The sequence below is a fragment of the Micropterus salmoides genome, unplaced genomic scaffold (assembly GCF_014851395.1).
Source record: "Micropterus salmoides isolate LMB-PRFRI ecotype aquatic unplaced genomic scaffold, ASM1485139v1 Ms_hic_scaffold_11, whole genome shotgun sequence".
Lineage (NCBI taxonomy): Eukaryota > Metazoa > Chordata > Actinopteri > Centrarchiformes > Centrarchidae > Micropterus > Micropterus salmoides.
In genome coordinates, this window is record NW_024040152.1 from 28,204,002 (window position 1) to 28,229,115 (window position 25,114).

Consider the following 25,114-nt stretch of genomic DNA (forward strand, 5'->3'; position numbering starts at 1 on the left):
AGACACATTTTTATTTATTTTCTTTACAGATTTAGTTCTTGTGTGCCAACTGATTTCAAACATTGTTACAAAACACAAAATTTTGTTTTTCCAAAATAAGTTTAATAAAACAGATCGCAGGACAAAAAAAAGCGGTGACCTCTAGCATTAAGGCACAAGCAAGTGTATTTAATGTTTGGGGCCTCCCCTGCCTTTGTGTTGAAGCCAGTGGTTCAATGAAAGGCGGCAGTAGGGGTCACTTCAGGCATCTGCTGCTCTCCTGCACCACTCATCTGTCCATCTGTGTACACCGCTGCCCTTCTGTCCACTCATGCACACTCACAGACACACAAATACATATAGAAAGAGACACTCCTTCACGTTGCGTGTAAATGCACATATATTGTAGACATGTTAGTCTGTCAAAGTGTTTTTATTCTACATCTGCTAAGTACAGAGAAGCGCCACCTTGCACTGGCCTATGTTCTTGGCTGGAGAAATGTGTCAAGCTTTATTATTGAGGGAACTACACTATCAGCAAACCATAGTCGTGGGAACTAGAAGAAACCAGAGAAGGAGAGACCCCTCTAGAGGCAAAAAAAGAGATTATGCTGTGAGGAGAGAAACAGTCACTGAAAAATAAATAAATTCTTGCTGGATTTCATCAGTAGCAGTTTAACAGTCTAGCAATGGCAACGTCCAATCTCCTCTTTTCTCTTCCTCTCTCTACATTAAAGTTGCATCCATTCAACAAATCAAAGCACAAGATCTGAGTCCTCACGATGAATTTTCTAATGCTCCTTAATGCCCGTTAAACAAATTTCTGCTTGCTGAGAGGTCCTCGCTCCTCGAAAGATCAGAGTGATTTATACCTTTCCTGTCGCTGATGAGGACATCACTGATAACGGAGAGGTTAAGTATGAGGAACATTTATGTCTCTATATGAGCCAAGATGTTTTTTTACATCTTGGAGAGGCTCCCGGGCTTTCCACTCAGAGCAACACCTAGTAGATCTTCACTTATGCAGCCTTACAGATCCCTAAAGAGGAGCCTGCACGCACAGATGTGGGGTGTCAAGACTATTTGTGTTTCTGATGAAAAGGACCCGTCTCTTTGCCGATTTCTTTTTGCTTAGACGAATATATTAGGACCGACTTTCAAATAAACACAACTCTCTCTGCCTCGGCGTGGAGTGGGGGGACAATAAGGCGGTTGTGATGAAGAACTTTATAGGAACATTTAACTTGAGAGTGAGGGATTGAAGCGGGTAAACAAAGCATTCCTTTCCCTTTCATCACCATTTAACTGTTCCCTTAACATTCAGCCTCACGTCCAGGCCAGTGCCCACCACACCGGGGAAGTTGTCAAATAAATATAAATCAAAAAGTTAAGGTTTATCCCAAAAGTTACCACGGCATTGCTTCAAATTGTGGACATTACAGTATCTAATCAGGAATCAGCTGCAAAGTCTCGTGGTGGTGCACATTACCTCCCATAGTGCACTTGTGAGCAGCAGGAATAGCATGGCTCCTAGCAGCACCCCGGCAATGGTGTACCAGACTTCTAGCCTGAAGGGCCATTTGGTTATACTCAGGGGAATGGTTGTTGTGTCAGTCATTTGCCGCGGCCACTAAAGAGTGCACTTAGCATCCTCTGTTTCCCCCTAGCAAACATGTGGGGAGTGACATGATACTGTACAAGAGCCTGGACAACATATAACATTTCAAAGCAATTTCCTAATTGTTTCCAGGCCAAGGTCGATAGCTTATATGGAAGCAATCCCTTCTTTCAAACTTTTTCATCCGCAGATTTCGAAACATTAAAGTGTTAAGTAAACTTGACCCAGGCAGGCTAATTCATTGGGAAATAGCTTGGGTTCCTACATTCTGTGCCATATCAGTGACAGTCAGTGAGTGGATTTCTGATGACTTGGATGGTCACCATATGTTTATATGGTTTTTGTGGCGCAATCCTGAGCCAGCCAGCCAGTGAATAATGACATTTGTTGTCTATAATGAGAGACTGTTTACAAAGGGGAGGAATTAGCTGGCATACCTGAAGGCAAAGGTAGATGTGCTCCATATGCACTGTGCACACTTATTGTGGGATTTCAGTGTTGATTGTTGCAAAAACCTAAGCTTAGAAAGTCTCTATATATGGAATAGTCTACAATTGCCATAATATTTGATCTTTTTTCTACTTTAAAGGTAATTTAGTATGATCTTAAACCAGGTGTAATTTGAGCATATTTAATCATCCAGGAAGAACAAAATATAATGATGCATGAGGAGACTATAGAAAGTAATTCAGGCCATCATCATTTAAAAAATACTATTAATGTAATGACTTTTTTCATGTAATGAATCCATTAATAAAAAGACAACATCTTGGCAATCTTATGCCCTCATAAGGAAATGCCCCACAATGGTCTTATTGGATTTCTGTGTTTTGGGGGGAAGTCAGACTCTCTTTAAAAACACATAAAATGAATGAAATGAATGCAAAAAAGGGTTGCATTAATCATCAGAAGTACCAGACTTTGTTTGGAATTTTATTTGTACAGTAATGGTGTGGAATATTATCCAGTAATATATGTATATAAATGATCTTATATATCATTGTAAAAGTTCTTTACACTCTAACTGAATGCACCTCAAAACTCAGATCCTATATGTAATTATGAGGTAGACATTAATAATGGTATTTTCCACCCTCTGCAAAAAAAATATTGAATACACCTTAAATTAATCTTATCAATGTAAGAAATATATGATTATCATGAAACTCTGTACATCACAAATAATAAAATAATTAGAATAGAAATTATACCGATTTGAGTGCATTTTGTATATTTACAAAGAAATGCCGTTTTGTCATTTCTTCATTCGTTGCACTTTGTAAAGTTTTCAACTGTACAAATATTTACAGCTCAAAAAAAATGAACAGCAGTGCATTCAAAGCTAATGTGCATTTAAATATCGTCTCCTTTGCGAGTCTTATTTTCATATATTTTCGTCATCAGAGAAGACAACTCTCTCGCTGACCGCATGTCCTTTGCGCATGTCAGTGGTGGAAGTGCATTTCGTAAAGATGCAGACTTTGAGCAAAAAGTTCGTGTGTGCTTTTTTTCTTTCTTTCTTTTTTTTTTTTTACAACAGGGCCCCAGTCTGGTTTTGTCTCCTTACTGTCCACATCTTCCAGTGCCTCTCAACTGGTCTCCAGTAAGGCAAAAATCTCTTGAAGGCATTGCCACCACCAAACTCCCTCTCCTCAGACCAGTCTGTGTGTGCGTGTGTGTGTGCGTGTGTGTGCGTGCGTGCGCGCGCGCGCGTGTGTGTCTGTGTGTGTGTGTCTGTGTTTGTTTGGTAGATTAGACATTCACCCCCTTTTTTGGAAAACAGGCACTTGCTCGGGCCTGTAATGACTCCAGCTGGACAGTGGCAATTACGGCCTGGATGCACATACCCAAAAGAGTCCGGCCTGGCTGGCAGGATCACACGGCAGAGCTGCAACAAAGCACTGACAGGCAAAGCCCACTGTCCTATGGTCTCGGCACGAACAGGTGCACAGTCGGACTCAATAGGCTCCCATCTCGCCTTGTACTCATTCCTTGTGCCATATGGACACTTCTCCCTCTCTGGGAAACAGAAGCCGGTTTGATGTGTGGTGACCTCTTGCATGGATGGGCATGAAGGCATAACACTTTAAGGCATAGAGTGTGAATAACTGTGACTGTACTGAGTCTGAATAAATAGCAGATTCTGCCTTTGTGTGCATCCCTTTTGAATAAAGACAAGGCGCGTCATGCGTCAAAGCATTCAGACCTGTGAGGACTTCAACCTGGGACCCATCAAGACTTATCTTTGATTTTTCTGTCTTTTAAAGTTTATTTTTTGTATGCATAAGGGCCGCTACCTGCACCCACACTGCTCCACCACCATGTCCTCGTACTGTTTGTACACCACGTTATTGCCTGAGTCTATGTACAGGATGCTGATGGGGCTGAGTTTGGTGGGGACGCAGCAGCTAGGCGGGGTGCTGTTTGGGTCCATAGAGTTCATGAGAGTCTGTATGATGGCGTGGTTGGTCGGCTCGAGGTGCGACCTCAGGGGGAAGTCACACACACCCTCGCAGTGGTACGCCTCGTAATCCAGGGGCGCGATGATCCAGTCGTCCCAACCCAGCTCTTTGAAATTCACATGCAGCGCCTTTTTGCTGCATCTGGATTTTGATTTCTTCCCGTGCCTCTTCCCGTGCCGGTTGCTCAGCGCGGTCCTCCGCCGCCGCCGAGGCCCCTCGCCTTTTACCCCCCTCAGCGAAACCCCCTCCTCCGTGGCTGCCTTCACCACCGCCTCCTCCTTCTCGCCAACCGACCTCCGCGACTTGATCTTCTCCTTCATCTCGTTGAACAGGTTCTCCCTTTTCTTGGAGCGGGTGTACGCCACCAGGATGGCCTTCTCCCGCTGGGACCGGCTGCTCCTGTCCAGCCCCAGCTGCCTCAGGTCCACTTCGGTGTCTGATTTGCCGAGAGTGACGCGGAGCTGGAGGCAGAGCTGGTTCCCCTGCTGATGGTGATGGTGGGGGTGATGGTAATGACGCTGGTGTGCTTTGAACATTTCCCACACGTCCAAAACCTCCCAGCCGCTCTTGGTGGAGTCCAGCGGGTCCAGAGACCTGGAGTCCAGCAGTTTGTCCGAGCGGCAGGGGTAGAGCTGGATATCGTACAGACCCGTCGTCTGCAGGGAAGTCTGCAAATCCCCGGGCGCTCTCCTAAATATCCTTAATTCTGCCCCGACCAGCTCCTCTTTGTCTGAAAGGGTTGAGACATCAAACAGATACCTTTGTCTTCGCAGAGGAGAGTGCAAAAGATCGTCTGCAAGGATAAAAGAAGAAAATAATTGCAGTCAGATTCACTTAGGGTGTACAGTGTTCAGAAGGATTGAGGGAGCGGGGGGGGGGGTTCACATTCTCCCACAGAGGCCCTCTCTCTCTCTCTCTCTCTCTCTCTCTCTCTCTCTCTCTCTCTCTCCCCCTTTCTTGTTTTTCAAATGTCCACCCTGAACCTGCCTGAAACAAAGTACAGCTGACAAGTCCTCAGTTTGGGTGAGAGTATATAAACTTACAGTTTATTATCGGTAAAAAAAAAACCCAAAAAAACAACTATGGTGGACTATGACTATGTCATATGTATAAAACCTCTAAGTTATTTTGATTTGATTCCATCCAAACACAGCTCTCCTGATAATAAAATCTGGTGTATCTTTCATAATGATAAAGACTGAATGGGGGTTAAGTTTGCAAACCCTGCTTTATGACTGCCTCCCTAAAATTGCGGTTCCTCGAGTTTCTTAATTTCATTTCATGCACATGAACAATTTGAAATGATATTGGGATGAAAAGCACACAAACTCCATTGCATATCCAGGAAGAAGCATCTAATCTCGCTTGCACCCCTCAAAACAAAATTGTTTTATGTATTAATTACTAATCACCCATCATCATAGGGCCAAATTTCGTTTCAGACATTGCAGTGACAATAATCCAATAAAAATCTGGCGAAAATGTAATGTCAGTCCACTTATAATCAAAGCCAGCATGTTTTTTAATGAAAATAGCTGCTGCTTTCATTTCACTTGATGACAGATTATTAATTTCCAGCTCCTTGACAGAGTGGAAGTAAACTTTTCCTTCTTTACAGTCTTAAAATTTCTTAAGTCTAAGCAGCAGTCAGAACATCAGAAGTGTGGTTAGTTTTCTTTTTTTCTGAACTCTTGCAGAGTTGTAAAGCAAAGACAGGAAGAAAAAAAACAACAACAAGGGGCCTAGTGATGTGAAGGCCCCTGGGTGCTGCCAGACACAACGGACCAAAGGCGACATACTGTACACTCAACTGAACAATGCACAATTAATGCATTATTCCCTGCTGGAGACCCAGGAGGCCTGCAAATATTCCATCTAGGCGAACCAATGAGACTGGAATACAACAATGCATGAAAAGCGTTAGAGTTTTTTTAAATGGTAAAAATATCTGCATTTAACAAAAAGGAATTCAGCCTGAGTGTTTTTTTTAATACATTTAGGATCGGAATTATTTCTGTTTAGCATAATTATCAGTTATTATCACGCACATACTTACAATTAAATCTTTCTTGGTTTTATTCTTTTTTTGTACCATTTTCCGTTTATATCTTTTGTTCTTATAAAAAGAGAAAACATTCCGCAAATAGGGGTGAACACGACATTACCACATTGACATTTTCCCTGCAGCCAAATGCAGAATACGGGCAGAAATGAGCAAGAAAATTACATTAAATCGAGAGAAGTCTTTAAACACATTGATTTACCATGGGGTGGGTGAGCAATGACTTTCTTTTTAAATGTCAAATGTGTCCACTTGTTTAGAAACTTTTGGTTTTAAACCTCAAAGCAGAATTAAATTTCTTGTTGAGATGGCTGATTTGTTGTCTCTTTAAAAAAAAAAAGAAAGAAATTAAAGCGTGTTGCGTCGGCTCCATTTCTGCCTGAGCGTGTTCTTTAAAAATAAAATTGACATGCCCACATCTAAACACTCCTGGGGTGTGATTTGTAAAACTCGTTCTAAAGAGATATTTGAATCTAGCTGTCACTCTTCCTCCGTGAACCCTGCCGAGTCAAACAATAAAAGCAGATTGAAACCTTGTGCTCCTTTCAGTGACTTTGCGCGTATGGTCTGCATTAGGATTCTTTTTTTTATAAGACCTCAAACAAATCGAATACAAGCTCACCAAATAATTAACAGTTCTGAATTCCCAACTTCCTCATTAAAGCACTTCCCCTCTTATATTTCATCCCATCCTGCCAACGACAACATTCCCCTTAAAACGTGCCTGCACGGGCTGACTGACTGACTGAACACACTGTTGGAATTATTGAGATATTCGTGTTGACAGTTAAAAAACGTAGAGACTTTTCTTAATTTCATTGTTATGTCAAAAGCCATTTTTTCCATTATGCGTAAGATGCTTGACGGTAGATAATTGGGGGAGAATGGGGCGGATTTTATTGCTTGGTTAAAACGGCATCCTGTGCACTTTTGTTTGACCTTGCTGCTTGTATTTGAACAAATGCAAAACATGTTTTTGTCATCTATGCCTCTGTTTAGAGAGAGAGATTGAGAGAGAGAGAGAGAGAGAGAGAGAGAGAGAGAGAGAGCTGCACCATCTGCGCTTTAATGAGTTACCCCAAGTGCCAAAAGTAATTTTCAGATTCGGGTTATTCTTTTCTGATCTTGCCTTTTCTGACCTCCAGGAAACACCCCGCCTGGTTTTATAAGCACATTTCATCTACCTACAAACGTGTGAACGCCAAAGAAGCCGTGGATCATAGGTGCACTCAGTAAAACCTGTCTCTGCATGGATGAATAATGCGTAAAAGACGCAAAACCTGTTAACTTTACGCGTCAAAAGCAAGCTGCCTCAGTGTGTATTTATTTCCTGACGGAGACGATTTGAATAACGAAAACTCCCAGCTGAGGTTCACTCTGCAGGTTAATGCAATGCAACACTTTGGAGATGCTGGGAGGAATCCCAAAAGAAACCAAAGGCGCTTGAGCTGAAAGAACGGGAAGAAAAATAATTTTCCGTAATTAAAGTGGCGGTCGCTAAGGGAGGTTCCGCAGTAAAAGAAATACGAACCACTTCACAGCCGAGGAAGTGCTCTTTCATTTTTTTTTTCCCTTCGTCGTTTTTTGGTGATGTGCCCATCGTGGCCGAGCTGGGTCATTATGGGAGAATAGACAGTGTTTGATATGTTATGACATGAACACTCAATTAGATCACCGAGTTCAAATACTCGAATCAGCCGTTCGATGCCAAGCAGCTCTCAGAGGGTCCAGCTCGGGGTCAGAGCCAGTGACACATCACATCAAAATCAAAGGAGAAACTGAGGCGGTTTTATATCAAATCAGTTCACACTGCAAGAAATTGCCACACGGACGAGCCTTTTAGCTTCAGATTCATCCTCTTTTGTCTAAAAGAGAGCAGTTGTGTGAGATAGCACCACGCATGTTCAATGCAGTTATTTTATTTTTTTTAGTAAAATTAACAAATACGTTTTTTTATTTACATTTTATTGAACATAAGTCTTTAAAAAGTTGATTTGCACTAGAAATACTTGAGGCTCAACAAGTAGGTAGATAATACTTTGATTTAAGCAGCCGACTCTGGACTAAATAACTCGTAATGATTGATATTTTTTGCAGCGCGCAGATGAGGCTCAGAGTGTTTCAGACAGGAGGGGAGCGCAAACAAAGATAGCTTTTATTTCTCCTGCAAAGATTAACTCGGCTTATGTCCCCTTGTGTGCGTTGGATGTGTTTGTGTTTATCAGAGTCTGTTTGTCCTCTCAGGCTGGTCAAATCACTTGGTTACACATGTTAACTGACCCAAACACCTGCTTCTCACACAGAGCCGCTCTGCCATGGCCCCCAGCTTCCTTTGTCAGCACAAGTTGGCCGAACTGGGCACGATAATGGCAACACATTTTTTATAACATGTGCCGGATTTCGCGGTTTAAACTTAGTTTGTGGTTTAAATCGTCAGTCTCTGCTTTAAATCGTCGGGCTTATTTAATATTGTTTGCGTTTGGAGATTAATAGGGAAAATCGAAAATGAACAACCGAGTGCTCTCATATAACTGAAAGAAAAGTTTCCTCTGTATTGAGAACTTTTTTTTGCTGCAACCTGCACTGCAGTGATTTACAGCCTTCATTTAGAGTGTTTTACTGTCCTGTTACCCAGAGGTTAATTTAAGTGTAATATAACTTAATACTCGAAAAAAGCACATGTTTCAGCGACTTTCCAGCAACTAGATCCGAATACAATCACTAAACTGTTCCTGAATAACATACAATCATGCAGCTTTCAACACTTATTCTTGTGATTCATTGATATTTTAAAATTTGCATTTGCACATATTTTTCCCCTGGTCTAAACTGTGCGTAAAAGTTGCTGCTGCGAGCTTGTTTTTCTGTAGTTTTCTTGATTTACTGTAGTCTTTAGCCACATTTCATTCAGATCTATACAAGAGGAGAATATTAGACCCGTCAGTTGAGGAAAAGCTGTGCCACAGAATTATGCAAGACTGAGCTGGAACTGAACTGGTGGAGCTGGCAGCGGACGTCAACCAACCTGTTCCCCTGTCCACAAAACTTGTTATTGTGTTGGCAGATTTAGAGGAGCGGAAAAAGCTAGCGTTTAGTCCGAGCTTCTCTGCAGTCGAGTATGTCCTGTATATAGAGAGCATGTAGTCATGCGGCACAATTGCGTCCTTTGGGTCTTCTTTATGATGGCCCACCATAGGATGCGAAGACGCAAAGATGTCTTTTAGGAATTTAGACGACCTTTGTCCGTCCTGATGAGAGACCCTGGCTCCCTTGTTTCTCCTCGGCGCAGAGGGAGAGATGATAGCAGCAGACTGGAAACACGGTATATTCCCAAGGAAAACAAGGAGCAGGCCCACATATAGCGTAACGAGTCGAGATGCGTCCATGGCTGGAAGAGTCACCGGGAGATGTTAAGAAGCTCTTTATTTCCCGCGCAGTGAAGTTGGATTCTGGGGGCCGCCGGGAGTCAGAGATGGTGTGCGCGTCAGGGTCGGAGGACTGCTACTTTTGCGCTCTCCGGTCGCACCAGAAGAAGTGCGTTTTGCGCTCTGGACTCGACACAAGAGCGGAGACTGTTGGGCCGAGAGAAACACGCCCACATGGTCGCTCAGTGCAGGGCTTCCCAAACAATTTTAATGTCACAGACCTCCAAACAGACGCGCAGTAGAGCCAACGGACCGCCACAAGATACAAACACGAGAGCCCATGTGTGGAAGCTTTTGTTGATGGTGATCCACAGTCCACAATGTCCATAGAGAATACTGGTTTACTTTATTAAGGAGGTCAATGACTTAAATTATGATATTAATGTGTTACTCAAATTGCAATAAATAACACTATTTTCTTTTTTGTCTATTTTGATCCTTTCTCAATGACTTATTTTAGACACAGGTTTAGACTCAAAGCACACATGTCTGAGCAGCAAAGATATGTCCGTCACCACCAAGTTTATAAAGGTGAAGAAAGTAGATGTAGGTCCACACAGTTTTCAGAGAAAAAAAAAAACTAAAACAGAGTTTTAGGGCTCTTTATCACAAAGTCTTTGGAGCTTCCAAGGACACGTCAGATCAGATCAGATTAGATTAGATTAGATTAAATTAGATTAGATTTTACGCACAGAGAGGCTAAAGACTGTGTGCACTGTGTGCACAAGGGGATCATAAAGCAGTGTCTTTTTTAAAAGAAACATCATGAATTTTGCAACTGTGTTTCACACGTTATTTACTGGAAGATGTTCTTAAATTATACGAAATGAATAATAAAACAAGGAAGGCGGAGTTTCAGTATTTGATTTTGTGTTGAGTGGGTGACATTTGAAGAGTAGCGAATCAACTCCCCAGAAACAGGCAAATGGTTAAATACGCTGAGGGCAGAGGTCTCGTGCATTTAAATGTAACCTAGAGGTGTGTGATCACAGTAAACCCAAAATATTCAGCCTTGGTGTGGAGTCGTTCAAACGCTTCAGACACATTTTAAACAACACCAGTGACCTCTAGTGGTCATTCCATTTTATTACAACCCGACGCTTCCCACATATAAAGAAACGAGGGCAAATGCTGCATTCACGTCATCTAGGAAACTCTGCTTGTATAACTTTGTGCTGCACATTGTAGGGCAGTGACCTACCGTTCAAGTGGTTTTTAAAATCTTAAAATCGTATATTAGTCCTGATCAGCTTTCACACATGGACTTAAACATCAGTTTTTTTGTTTGACGCCATCAGGGTTCATCGCAGAATTCAAAGGTTCAAATGCAGTAGCCAAAGACAGAATATTGTGTCTCCACGTTACCTGGATCACCAGAAAGATACAAATGCCACCATCAGAGCCAAACACGAGTTCACAGTTTACAGATGTGTAATTTATGTGTGCATCTAACCTCATTTAGTATTGGAGTCAGGAGGGATGTGTTTCCACATAGAAATACTGACTCTTTAAAGTAACTACACCTTCCTTGCCACATTAAATAATATTGTGCTGCCTACAGTCCTTTGCCATGTGTGCACATTATTTTGTCGGTTATTTTTTTTACATGGACAGCTTTTTGTCTGATCTCCTATTAACCTCAGGGCCAACATGTCAAACGGAATTGTCATGTTGTTGTGCACATTGAAATGTTTCAAGTTTGACTTATTATTGACTGCAAATGATAATACTCTCATGAACCTGAGAATTGTGTGATTGGTAGTGATTCAGGTCGTAGTGACGAGGAGTTAGGTTAACATGCAGCCCACTGTGTGGCATCATCTTGTTCCAGCAGAGGGCCTCATTGATAAGAAGACAGACTGCTGCTCATGGGTCACATGCTAACATTTGACTCAGCACCACTCAGTTGACACCGTCGTAATGATGAACACCTGTGTGTGTGTGTGTGTGTGTGTGTGCGTGTGTGCGTGCGTGTTGCCTGTGCACACCAGCATTACCGCATGGCCAACACGTTATTTCATAGAGATACGTGACACCGTTTGATTCATCTGGGCTACAACGAGTGTCAGCCGGGTTTCTGCACTAATTCCCCCACTTGATTCAGTGGCGCAGTTGCTCGGGCAAACATTATGGTGTTTTACATCACAGAATCTGCATATGAATGGATATAATTAGGAACAGGAGCCGCGCCTACCTCCCTCATTTCAGCACCATGGAGAGCAAACTCGCTCTTACTCTGACTGTATTGGGCATAATGCGCATAGTGCACAGAGACCTCCTGCGCGTGTTGAACATATGCAAGGCCTATATGTAATATAACGTGAGTCACTCAGACAGCAACATAGCCTTGAGGGAATATTACATTCCAAAACCATGTAAGAGCCTTCAAGCCTCATCAAAGGAGCAAATGTTTTAGATTCAGACAAATATTCTAAAATATTAAATTAACTTTATACTAGAATGTGCATTTATGAATAATGAATCGAGGCATGTGTCAGATGTAAAAAAAATAAATAAATAAAAAACTGCACTCTTAAAGGAAACATGGCAACAGACATCAAACGTCAGCACGCATAGCCTACATATTATACAGCAGTCTGCCAGAAGCTTATGGCTCTTTGTGATGGAGGGGAGTCAGTGGTTAAGTAATGCCTCACGCATTATGTAACTCACTTGGGATGGTAGTCATATTGTGCGTGCACCGTCAGTGGTTTCGCTTCTTGTCCAATCGTGTGTGTCCTCAGTCTGCACACAGCTCTCCTCCACCCGACACACGAACAGCAGAGCGGAGGCTGGCACCGCCGGAGCACCAGTAGCGGAACGACCCTTTGTGCTTCACCGCCTGACGCGCATCCTTCTGAGAGGAACCACCATCAGACATCCAGGCAAGCCTTTCATTTTATTTAATTTCACGAAACATCCATTTTAGACCAGCCCATTACTGCCATCAGCTTATAAAAAACAACAACAAATGAAAGTATTCACAGGATGGGGGCAGGTGGTGCTGAAGAGGAGCTGTTTACAAGTTCGGTGATGAGTCTTTTGTCAAGTCATCCAAATGTGCGTACACGTCATGCGTGTTTTGGGTGGTGCTGGGTGAAATGTGGACACGTTAGGTCCGAAGTTGGATGTTTACATCACTATTGCTTACACTCTATGTCGTACTTGGCGTATCTTTATTCTAGAGGCATCGAAAGAAGAAAAACAAAACATTCCCAGCAACTGAAGGGGCGCCAGATGAAACTAAATAAAATATAAATCAAGCCATTTGGAGGCGGTGCGAGAGAAAATGCTGTCATTATTAAGGGATATCAGGACACACAAAATCTCCTAAGCCTTTAGAAACAATGGAAATGGCTTTGAAGTGTGGTGTGGAAAACAAAGGGGGCATGTAAACATGAAAACACATGGGGGGGCATTTTCAAGGGCCACTTGGTTACAGCAGTTGTTCTGTTTGATGACTGATATTCTTAAAAATTGTTACATTTAGTTTATTATGAAAATTGTATGTATTTTTTGAAAGGGTACCATAAAGTCCTATGTGGAACCATATGGTGCAACAAAACAGAATGATTATTTTAGCAGGGCTTAACAGCCAGCTGTGATTTTCTACATGATACATGCCTAATAAACATCTTCTGTACCATCAACATTTTGTGAATTCTGGATTCATTACTGCTTGGCATAATAATAGTAAACTCCAGCGTTTGGACATAGATGTTCAGTTAAGCTCACACCTTTCAAAACTGTACAAAGGCTCATCAGTGTGCATCAAATGTCATCACTAATATTAAGTCCACACCTCATTAATATTCACATCAACAGAACAAATGGACAGAGTGCATCATGGGATAAATATGAAAATGGAATAAACAGCTTGACATTAGTCTAGGTGCACCATTAAAATCAGAACCATATAGACTTGGAGGGATTAAGGGAATTTATTATTCACGCCCATTCCATGCTGTTTTTCAAGTAGACCATCTGGATAAGGGAAATAGCTTCAGTGGAAGCTTAAAGACTTGTTTACCAGTCTTGTACACATTATCTCAGCATCCCACTGACAGCTTCCTGTAAGTCTTCCTTTCCCATCCACTTCATACATCCACTTCATAAATTAGGGCACTCTTTTGTTTGGATGAGTTTTTGGAATGATTGTGTGTCGCTTACGCAGGCAGTTTGGTTGTTCGCCACGCTTAAGAGGGCTGAAAATCCTGTGTTTGCATCTTAGATAATGCTTAGCCTGTCGCTCAGTAGGTAACCAATCAACATTGTCTGGAGTCAAGCAGCGGATCCGGGTGGAGGGACCGAATGTATAATCCTACAGGCAGCTATAGCTCAGGACAGGAACAAGAGAAAGCACTATGGACACAGGCAAAATGTCGACACAGTTGAGATCTAAAATCTAACTATGGCAGCAGAGCATCCATGGACAGGCGTCTGTGTCCATACACCTCGCAGGGTTTCAGGTTACAAGCTCTTGAGTGGTCATTAGTAAAGGAACAGAGTGCTGGAAAAAATAATATGATATGATTCTAAAACGGTTTAATGGTTTGTCTTCAGGATGCAAAAATCAGCTTATTTCTGACTCTTTATCGTTCATACCCTCCTGCATAATTCCTTCATATGGCTGCTTGTAGTTTGCATGAATTTATAAATGTCACTTCCTAAGCCAAAGACCTACGCACCTCTCTGCTCTCAACCATGTCCTGTTTATTGAATTATTTCCTATTCATTCGCTTCAGTGCTTATTTCTTTTCTAGCACTTTATTATTGTGCACAAGGAGGATTTTTTAAACATTCATAATCATGGCTTTATGGCTTATGCTCTTTTTGTCTATACCTTTACTTTGTTTTCTTTGTTTTAGATTGTAAACATTTGATCTATTGCACTCCTCATGAGCGGCAAGGTATATGTACACACGCACACGCTGGCTCCAGGACAGCATGTCCATTCAGTCTGAAGAGAACACAGCTGAATGGTGAACACCCCTACACACCACCTCGGCACACTCTAGATATTTTCTCTCAGTGAATGGCAGCATATCAGGATGAGCGGCAGAAGGCTACACTTTGTGAGATTTACACATAATTGGCCCCATCTAAGCTGGAGTCGTTCGAGCAGCTCTTTTCCCGTGGTTGCTAAGACTGTTGCTAGGGCACGGCTCTGGTCGCTCTGCCCTGCTCGGTGCCTATAATCCGATTTTGCTTTGCCAGTGTGCCAGGCAGCTGTGCATTGCTACAGTTGGATGATACTGTGGATGCCTGAAAATACAAGTGAGACTGTAGGTAAGGTTGCACTAGGCCACCCAGAACGCAATTCTATTTTTGAGTCTAATAAAAGGAGGTGGAGTTTGATTCCCTCGACTCTCTGCTCTATTTTTTAAATCCTCTTTGGGCCTCAGTGGTTCAAAGAAAGAGGTTTTTGCACACGTCTAAGCTGCTCATACAGGGAGGGTGGCTTATATTAGATCTAGCAAGATGTTTGAGGCAAGACTGACATCTCCTCCAGCCAAAGCTTTAAAAATAGTACCATCTGGATGAAGCGAGGAAAGACAGGTTCAGATTCACTGATGTGACAGCAGCACACATGCTTTGGGGTCAGTTATATCATTACCAGTGCAACAAAAAAGGGAAGGGAATAAAAAACATGTAGGCACTTACGCAACTGGCCTTGCAAAGATGCTGAGAGGAAATCAACAGGCGAGAAGGAGTGAAGTGATTGTATGAAGTTTATTCGAGCATGAGAGAAATTTTGCATTATTTAGCTTTAAAGCATCAATAAAATATGTGTCTTCCTTGTTTAAATTTGCATGTACAAAAGAAAAGTTCAGCATGACACAAGAGTTCATATCTACTTATATAAAAAGAGGATTTAATATCACTCCATCATCTATTATACCTCAACGATAGAAGCACTTTGGAGCCTTTGGCAGGCAGCCTCATCATTTTGGCTCAGAAGGCTGATAAGGAGAGTTGGTGTATTTTTGCTTAGCAGAGTGACTTACTGAAGTTGGACACATTTCATCTATTACTGTGCTTCGTCTGATCATCTTAATCTGGGATGACTTTGATGAAAAACCTGAATATGAATATAGTAGTACCAGTCTTTCTTCGTTATAGGTGTATCTGTGTAGACTCTGAACTCTGTACTCTTTTGAAACCACAAGCAGATGAGTAAATTGAGTTCTTTTAAATCTAAATTCATATATTTGTTTTTACTGTTTTTAGCCATGCCAGCTCTCTATGGGAACGTTGATCTGTTGGTTGGCCCGCCAATTTGGCCCTGACTGAAAAAATGTTGTATAGACATACATGTTCCCACGAGGATAAATCCTAATGACTGTGGTGACTTTTCCTCTAGCACAACTATCAGATTGACATTTGTGATTCAGAACCAAGTAGCTCGTCAACTCTTTTATAGACTGCTATAAAATTTGGTACAGATATTTCGGGTCCCTTGAGGATAAAATCTACTGACTTTGGTGATCCCCGGACTTTCCCTCCAGTGCCACCATAAAGTCAAAATTCTTGTTTTTAATTGAAATATCTCAACAACTATTGAATCTAGGGACAGCTTCAAGTAAAAATTTCTGTTGATCCAAAACTTAGGTTTATGACCAAATACTATCAGCCTCAGCTGTACTTGCTGATTCCCAGCTATGTATTAAACATAAACATGCTAAACATCAACATGCTAGCATTTACAATCTGTTGACTTATTGTAAAAAGCAATTAGACAAGGGTTTTATGGCTGTCTTGATTTATGTATTTCTATGCTTTTATGTATTTTTTGTCACTTAAATGTTAAACATTTTGCAATTTTTATGTGTGAAAGGTGCTATATAAATAAACTTTACTTACATTTTCACTGTGAGCATGCTGAAATTAACATTTAGCTGTGCTTAAGCCACTAGTAATGCCATAGACTCTTCTCTCATATTTTTAACTTTATTATTTGTTTCTGCTCTTAAATCCGTATTGCCTCGTTTTGATTGTTAAAGAACTTTACAAACTAAATTTAAAAAGGTACGTGGCTGTTTATTTTTAGAATTTGTTTCATAAGGTCATGCATTCAGTGTGTGTTGGTCACGGCTTGCTCTGGGATTGTTGTGCCATCTGTACCAGACAGGATGTGTATGTGTGTGTGTGTGTGTGTGTGTGTGTGGTGGGGGGGGGATTTAGTGGCGTAACAGAGTTCAGACAGAGGGCCCTTGTTTTAAAGGATTTGAGTGCCACGTCAAAATGCTGCCACATACACAGAAAGAACTGACTGACCTGATGTTTCCTCTCTTTTTTATTCATCAGGGGAAAACGCTACGTGAAGCACAATGGGACCATTCCAGGAATATGAGGTGAGTCTCATCACTGATGGTCTCTGGTGACAGATTTCTGCATGTTGGATTTGTTTTTTCAAAGCAATGTGATAAAGAAAAAGATGGGTAAGATGTGACCTTACAGTTACCAACATAAGGCAATCAACCAACAATATGAACAAAATAAAATCTTTTTATGAATTTAAAAACAATGTCATCCTGAAAAAGAAGGTACACTAAGTTAAGGTGCGTGGCTACATCCCTGCCTGCAGCTCTGACAGATGTTACTTTGAACAGGAAAAGAAGTCACCGGAGAAAGGAAGCCCCCGCAGCCGCATCCCACGCTTGGTCCTCCACCCCTTCCGACCAAAGGACAAAGGCTCACCTCTTTCTGATTCACCTTTCTCAGAGGAGGAGGGGAAGGAGTGTGACATCAGCTCACACCGCTCCAAAAGGACCATCAGCACCAACAGCTTTTGCTCTGGTAAGAAGTTCAGCTCCAGTCTGAGGACAGCTGAGTTCATACCTGAAAAAGACCTCAGATCACCATCTACAGGCTGTCAGGTGCAAGATTGTGTTGCAATGCAATGCTCTTGGTTGGTTGGGTTCATATAAAATCCTTACTGTATCCAAACCACAGTGTGAAAATACACCATTACAAGTAAACGTCCTGTATTAAAAATCCTACCAAGTAAAAGTGCAGAAGTATTATCAGAAAATGTAATTAAAGTATCAAAAGTACTCATTATGCTGAACAGCACTTCTGCACAATAAGTAATATTTACTAATAATCGTTAGTATGTTAGCTGATCAAGGTGAAGCTGATATAAGTATTTTACATGATGATCATATTGTGTTTGTTTCCTAAAATAAGTCTAAGACAGAATTTTTTAGAAATGAGAGTGAGAATCTTGAAAGAAGGGTTAGAATCAAAAAAATGCATTAAACTCTGTATTATCTACTTATCAAAGATTTTTACACTATGCTAAATATTTATCTACAACGAAACGCAAGCAATTAGATAAAAGTAGTGAATAACAAAGTACATTTCAGAGGGAAATATGGAGTGGAGTAGAAATATAAAGTAGCAGACAATATAAATACTCAAGTAAAGCAAAACAACCTCAAAAAAAGTACAGTGCTTGAGTAAATTTAGCCTACTTTGTACCTTTGAGTACAGCATGCTGGATTACACAACCTCAAACAAAAACATTCAGTTATTTTTATTTCATGTTTACCCAAATTAACAAATGAAAGACACAAATTACATTGCAAAAGGTGCCTGTGTATGGACAATAAGTGTGCAACAACCACTTGATAACTGCTTTATGAAAGTGAGGAGCCATTGTGAAAGGTGTCATGCTATCTGTCAGATAAAACCCAGGCTGAACCTTGAGCTTTGACTGACTGCCTTCTTCGCTGCCTGCCCTGCGCGGCCTGTTCTTGGCTATTACTGTCTGTGTGCCTGTTTACAATAGATGACACCGGCTGCCCCACTAGTCAGTCTGTGTCCCCCTCCAAAACCCCGTCAGGCTCAGAGCAGAGTGCCGACGGCTCGCCGATACTCCCCGAGCGCAAGACCAAAGTCAAGAGGGTGAGGGTGATGGCCGAGTGGAGCGGTGAACCACGGAGCGCGCAGAGGCACAAGAGGGAGCTGAGGTCGGCCATGAAAGCCAGAGGTAAAGAAGAATACAGAGATAAAGATAAAAAGATTTGTTTTAATGTGTTTTTTTCCAGACAAAGCAATATGAGGATCAACAATATTTGTAATCTTCAACTAAGGCCTGCATTACTATGAGCTGATCCTGCTGCATGAAAAGAATCTGATTTGTGTGTTGACTCTACCTTAAAAATGTACAGACTTATATACAGCACACTGCATATACAGTACATTTGTACATGCCAGTGGTTCCCCAAAGACCAAAGTACAATAATTGTATTTGTCACATGTCAGCAGCTAGCAGATTCCATGTTGACTTAAACAAACACTGGCTGGGAAGCAGCTGCTTGCCTAAAATGAGAATAATAATGAGGTGGACTGTCTTCTGTGTGTTGGTGCTCATATATTTTAGAAACACTGCAGTCCAGTCTTTATCCTGAAATTAAATGCCCTCTCTTTTAATATGGGGAAGTGAGAAATAAGGAAGAAAGCTGATTGGTTGAGGAAAAAGTTCAGGAGCTTACCCAATTAGGCTGATTAGCAGGAGGTTACTACACTCATTGAATGTGCACAGACCTTCAGTTGACTCACCAAGTGGTGGAGGATCACTAAAGTTTTGAAACAGTTTTATTTGTCACAGTCATCACTGGACACGTTAATATGGTTTTGTGTGATGGCAAACGATCCTATTCAGGTATGGCTTTGACATTTAATCCTTTATAATTTCAACACAATATTTAGTTTTTCTCTGCTTAAATAATAAATACATGATGTTCTAGGCTTCAGTATTATGCTGAGGCGTTAACTAAATACTGTGTCTGTCATTCAGTATTTGAGCAGAACAGATAGTGTTGCATTTATTGACCGGATGTTATTGGCTAATTCTGGAGTGTTAACTGCATTTGTAATCACAAAGTGGCTTATCTGTATGTCCAGCTCTTCAAACTTGCATTAATCTAACAAAGTGTATAGATTATGGTGAGAAGCTCATAGAAAAGCTTCTAAATGAGAGAACGTGTATTAAGCTGTGTTATCTGTTTGGTCCCTCTGTTAGGGAGACTTGATGCAATTCCTGCTTAAAGAAACTGTACCATAATAGTCCTGTTTAATTCTGCACTTGATCCTGAGTAGACAAGATGCTGGTATTTACAGACAGGGAAACCTGTGTATTGTGTTCATCTTAGGCTAAATGTTGAGCTTTGAAGTTTTAAAGGGATCATGTAGCTTTTTCTGAACAGCAACCACTGAGTGTGAGTGGAATGGGACCACAAGCAGGGAAACAACAAATGTGATTGCTGGTGAGGTAAAATGTGTTTACTTCTGGTTTTACACTTGGTGCAGAAACAGTGAAAGTGTGTGTGTGTGTGTGTGTGTTAGTGTCTGCTTAACTATACTGTGACATTACAACCAAGTATGTTAAAGTCAACAAACTCTCTCAACATCTGTCTCAGGTTGCAGCAAAAACCCTGAGTGTTGAATTGAACAAGAGTGTTTTCTGTTACATCTCCTCTTAAAATGTCTCGCTCTGAGTCTGCTGGCATGCTAATGCATTGATGCTCCTCCCTGCAGGTAGTGAGGCAGACTTCAGCTCTTCCAGCAGCACAGGCAGCCTGAAGACCAGGGGGAGCCTCACTTTCAGTTCAGCTGGAAAGAAAGCTCCATCACGCAGGTATGCGGTTCATATGTTTGTATCATCAGTATGGTCTGCTGATTAACAGGGCTGTTTAATCATGCATTAAAAGTGTCATTTATTCTACCCCCTTATGCTTGCTTTTATCAAGTCGCAGCAGCCACATCAGACCGCTCCCAGTGTTCAAACCAGCCGGGAGCCCTACAGCCAACCGCGACGCAGAGCTCTATGCTCCCTACAGGACTCCGCCCAGAGCTGCCTCCTCAACCAACAGCAGCAGCTGCAACTCCAGCCCCACCTCCAGGTACCAAGCGTGGCTTTAAAACCTTGCATTATTGATTATCACAGAACAAAGATTCTGGTTTTAAAATTGAGGGAGAAAAGGTTGGTAATCAGTTGTGTGGCCTCCTGGTCACGTTTAATGTTTCCACATTTCTCCATCTGGATTCATTACAAAACCAACCTTCCCTGCTTGAGGGAGAAGCAAGTAGAATTTTGAGAAGAGAGATTTTTGGATTGCAGCTCAGGCAATGTGCAGCATAACGATGAGTGAGTGGGTGGCTGGATTAAGCTCAGACTGTTAGATAGATCTTTTTATATCATTTCCTCTCTTGCACCCGTCTGGGATTATATCGGTCATGATTTGGCTATGGTTGGAATTGAGGATTTTAATATAGCAAATGTCTGAATATGGTACCCACGCAGTGACCCTTCTGACTGCAGCCAACTCGTAACTGGATTAGAGTGGATGCACCTTGGTTTGGAGGAGAGATCAGGGTCATGCATAGTTCAGAATGGCTGAATTGATTTTGTAAACTATAGCCTGAAGCTCTAAAGTGTTTGGGACTACCATGAATTTCTGACATGGTGCTCCAGGCTCTGAATTACTTGGAAGGTTTACTATTTTGGCTTATGTTTATGGTTGAACCAAAAAAAATCCTCACTTTTTATACAGTAGCAGAATCTGCCCTCTATCTCACGTTTAGAGCTTCCATAAATGCATTACAACTCTCCACTCTTGTCACTTTAAGACATTTGCTTTGCCTGGCTAAGTGTCATGTGACACTTTTCCTCTCTCATGCTACCTTCTCCTAGGCTGTTTTCTATTTCTGGCAGGGATGCAGAGCACTGGCATCAAAGTCTCCACTATCCTAGGTTGCTAGGATATTGTGCTAGTGGGAGAGAGGGGCTTGCACGCTTCTTTGCATATTATCCAAATCCACCCACTCATCCTCTACAGGGGAAAAATACATGAATCCTTTTTCAGTTCTCTTTTGAACAAGATAAAACACTGATAATGGGACATGCAAAGGGCATTTGAATGCTAATGCAATTAACTTCTAGATCAAGTTGTTTTTTTTTGTTTTTTTTTCTTCCAGTAAATTCCTTGCTGTATTTAGATAAACCAGCATTTTAGGGTATTTTGCCTCAAGTCTACATGCCAGTAATCCTGTGTCAGACAGTAATTCCAGGCTTCAGAGAGCATCTGCCCTGACAGCACTCTCTCAGACAAATTACCGTCTACATTTAAGCGGCAAATTGGTTTGTTTTCTGCTGTTGACTCAAAATGTCTAGTTGGGAACTGAAGGATATTCAAAGGGGTAAACATGGCATTTAACCAACATACCCCTCTCTGGCCAACAGAAGAGCGAGCCTGGGCCGCTACCACTCCTGTGGAGACAACCATGGCATCAGACCCCCGAACCCTGAGCAGTATCTTACCCCTCTACAGCAGAAGGAAGTGGCCATCAGACACCTGAAGACCAAACTGATGGAGTCTGAGAACAGAGTCCATGACAGGTTAGTTAAGAGTAGCACCTGTACTTGTATTTATAGCTTTTTATGGTTTTAAGGCAGAATGACAGTGGTTGTATCGGGGGGTGCACGCGGTGCGGCAAGTGACTGCAGCTATACTGTTAAAATCCTGTAGGTGTGAACCCACTGGGAAATTCCAAAAAAACCCTGCATGATGCTGCTAGTTATATCTTGCCTGAAATATGCACTATATGTAACATGAACAAGGCAACTTATTTAAATGAATGCTTTATGATTCATCTGCTCTTTGCATAGGCTATTTAAAGTAATAGAATATAAATAGTTTAAGCTTTTATATTTATACAATTATTTGCTTCTTGCAGAGTTAGATTGGAAGATTTGATACCACACACAAATGCCATGCTCGGGGTGCAAAATTGACCTTTTTCTCCGCCGGCCTAATGGCTAGTCAATGTCTTTTGCTAACCACCACACACAAATCCAAAATCTGCCTGCAGACACAACATGCTGTGTTTTAACCTTCACTGTTGGTACGCATTTAACTAATAACTTGAGCTTTGGAGGCACAGTTGGACAGGATTATTTGTGGCAAGGGTTGTAAGCATGCAGTGCAGGAGCTACCATGGTTAGCCGGCTAACAGCATCCCACAAGTTGTAAAAGGGGGGGGGGAGCTTCATATCTAACCTTTCTTGTCATATCCTTGCATTCACTACAGCCAAGGAGCATCACTGCTCCCCTGCAACTTGTATTATTATGCTATGTTAATTGGCAGCTGGCTGTAGTTTCATGTTTAGCACGGGGAAATGAGGGTGCCAATCGATTTTTCTCATCTCTCTGCAAAAAAGGGAATTAACACATTTTCCAAAATGTCAAACTTAAGTAACTCTGGATGTTTTCATCCCTTATCAGAGAAACTGAGATTGAGGAGCTTAAGGCCCAGCTCAGCAGAATGAGGGAAGACTGGATTGAAGAGGAGTGTCACCGGGTGGAGGCTCAGCTGTCCCTCAAAGAGGCTCGCAAAGAGATCAAGCAGCTGCGTCAGGTGGTGGAAACAATGAAGAGCAGCCTGATGGAGAAGGATAAGGGAATACAGAAGTATTTCATCGACATAAACATCCAAAACAGGAAGTTGGAGTCCCTGCTGCAAAGCATGGAGCTTGCCCAGAGTGGCGCCAACCTCCAGGATGAAAACACCTTGGATTTCATCTGTGACAGCCCCGATAGAGGTGGGAAGAAGACTGTGGGGGAGGAAGAGGTTGGGATGGAGCTGGGAGACCAAGGGGCGGAGGCGATGGCAGACAGCGGGCTGCTGGTAAATGATGAGATGGCTAACAGAGCGGACATTTTGGAGCAGGTCTTGATGTCCACTGCGATGGACTTCAGTCAGGACTCTAGCGGTAAGCTAAGGGCAGCGACCGAGTGTGAGCCTGGGTTGTCGGCGCTGTCAGAAGAGGGACAGCTGACTGATGAATCTACTGCACCCCCACCAGCTCTACCAAATGCATTTTCCAACACGGTCACAATCTCCTCAAGCACGACTTCCCAGCAGAACATAGAAGATAAAGAAATCCAGACCGACACAATGCCCATGTCTCCAGACCTGCAGGCTCTGCTCCTCCAGCTGCTAAAGATCCATGGGGCAACAGCAGGGGACACGGCTCTGTCAGCCACTGGCAGCCTTCTGGGCTTCTCAAACCTACCCACCTCTACTTCCACAACTGCCAGTGTCCCTGACTGGACACCTCCCCTACCCAGCATACCCAGTCCTGCTCCCGCTGAGAGCCCAGACATCTCCACTGATTCCGGCATGAGCTGCTCGGAACATGCAGAGAGTCGCCGGTTCATGGAGGAGCTGGACTTTGTTGTCGGTGAGGAAGAACCTTGTCTGTCCCCGGGGCTGGATGTGGTCGGCAAGCGTTACTGGAGCAACAGCTTCCTGGTGGATCTGGTCGCAGTGGCAGCCCCTGTGCTTCCCACGGTGGCCTGGCTGTACTCACGGCACGGTGTGGACGGAAGCGCTCCGGTGTACAATATTGCTGCTCTTATCAGGGGCTGTTGCATCATGGGATTGCACTCTCTTCGTCACGTTGCTCACAGGCCGGATGCATAAAAGCTTCCACCCTGCATGCACACACCTAACCTTGAACTAAAAAGCACTTAAGCATCTTTTCAAGAGTATTTGTGGGGTTTGTTGCATTTTTGGTAAACACTTTATATCAATGCAGTTATTTTGGTTCCTTACACTGTTACTTTGCACTGTGCAGTTACCATGAGTGGAAGCAATGAAAGGGATGGTGACATGAAAGGGATTTATTTTTAACGAGGATTATTTATATATTTATTTATCATTTACATGTATAAGCTGATCATCTGGGTAGATGGTTATGTTATCATTGTCCGGTGGTGTCCCCAGCTGTCCTTGTGTTTTGAAAAAAGTTCTTTATGTTGGGATGAGACTTTTAGGAGGTGAAATATTGAATGTTTCTGTTTGATGGGTTCTGGAAACTGTTACTGTTCAAAAAATAACCTTAAACTTTAAACCTTCAGCCAAAGCTTTATTGTGAGTTCACTGTTATTGTTTTATGAAGTGTTTTTGGTTTTGTTTTTTTTTCCCCCTCCTCCTGGGAGTAGAGCTTTATTCGGTACAGCCTGTGTATTGTTCATAGAAATAAGTTGACGCTTCAAAGCAACTGACACTTGTTATGTGCCTGAGCTATGTGCAATACTAGTGGTTTACATCAAATGTCCTTGTATCTTTATTATTAAAGCATGATAAATTCAGGCCATGTGTTTAACGCGTGACTTTATTAAATCTGGTTCGTTGTGACGGAGGAAATGACTGAACAGGAACAATTAAGTGTTAAAGTTTGGCTTATGTAAGACTTGTTAACAATTCAAGCAAACACAAGGGGAGCCCACGTTTCCTCATTTGCACAAGATGTTCACATAAATGAATAAAAGGGAAAATGAGTTTGAACCCAAGTGCAACCAAGCGGCGTTCTCATGACACTATATCTTACGTAAAGGCTTTGCCAGCCTGTATTTTCAGACATCCCTTGGGTTACTGAGCTGACAATGTAAACTGCATTAGATACACTTTAGTGCAATCTCTCAGAAGCTATAAAATGTCTGTGCCCTTGTACCAGTAAAAACTGGGTCATTGCTAGAGCACATGCAAAAAAACT

The 25,114-nt window shown here is 42.1% G+C and overlaps 2 protein-coding genes across 4 annotated transcripts; one reads left to right on the plus strand and one right to left on the minus strand.

Moving 5' to 3' along the window:
• Positions 1 to 2,517: 2,517 nt before the first annotated feature.
• Positions 2,518 to 9,882, minus strand: gdf6a (growth differentiation factor 6a). The gene is made up of 2 exons (XM_038712100.1): positions 9,147 to 9,882; positions 2,518 to 4,852 (listed from the first exon to the last, which is right to left on the minus strand). Exons 1-2 carry the CDS (start codon positions 9,505 to 9,507, stop codon positions 3,891 to 3,893), a joined length of 1,323 nt encoding a protein of 440 aa, XP_038568028.1. The 5' UTR covers positions 9,508 to 9,882; the 3' UTR covers positions 2,518 to 3,890.
• Positions 9,883 to 12,321: 2,439 nt separating this feature from the next.
• On the plus strand, positions 12,322 to 24,713 carry sybu (syntabulin (syntaxin-interacting)). Of its 3 annotated transcripts, none has more exons than XM_038712101.1 (8): positions 12,322 to 12,431; positions 16,855 to 16,901; positions 17,160 to 17,346; positions 18,341 to 18,541; positions 20,092 to 20,191; positions 20,304 to 20,456; positions 21,797 to 21,952; positions 22,839 to 24,713. In XM_038712101.1, the coding sequence occupies exons 2-8, from the start codon at positions 16,878 to 16,880 to the stop codon at positions 24,037 to 24,039; spliced, it is 2,022 nt and encodes a 673-aa protein (XP_038568029.1). In that variant the 5' UTR covers positions 12,322 to 12,431; positions 16,855 to 16,877; the 3' UTR covers positions 24,040 to 24,713. The 3 variants fall into 3 exon arrangements, with proteins under 3 accessions (XP_038568029.1, XP_038568030.1, XP_038568031.1); XM_038712102.1 differs by having other exon boundaries at positions 18,395 to 18,541; XM_038712103.1 differs by lacking the exons at positions 12,322 to 12,431; positions 16,855 to 16,901; positions 17,160 to 17,346; positions 18,341 to 18,541 and adding an exon at positions 19,066 to 19,216.
• The last annotated feature ends 401 nt before the right edge of the window (positions 24,714 to 25,114 follow it).

What these genes read in the sequence shown, in the direction of transcription:
- sybu (XM_038712101.1), top strand. Translation starts at nt 16,878, where the DNA reads ATGGGACCATTCCAGGAATATGAG. An exon ending in AAGAAAGCTCCATCACGCAG is followed by an intron (nt 20,192 to 20,303) that starts GTATGCGGTTCA and finishes GCTTTTATCAAG; the next exon opens with TCGCAGCAGCCACATCAGAC. An exon ending in AACTCCAGCCCCACCTCCAG is followed by an intron (nt 20,457 to 21,796) that starts GTACCAAGCGTG and finishes TCTGGCCAACAG; the next exon opens with AAGAGCGAGCCTGGGCCGCT.
- gdf6a (XM_038712100.1), bottom strand. Translation starts at nt 9,507, where the DNA reads ATGGACGCATCTCGACTCGTTACGCTATATGTGGGCCTGCTCCTTGTT. An exon ending in TTTTGTGGACAGGGGAACAG is followed by an intron (nt 4,853 to 9,146) that starts GTTGGTTGACGT and finishes TTATCCTTGCAG; the next exon opens with ACGATCTTTTGCACTCTCCT.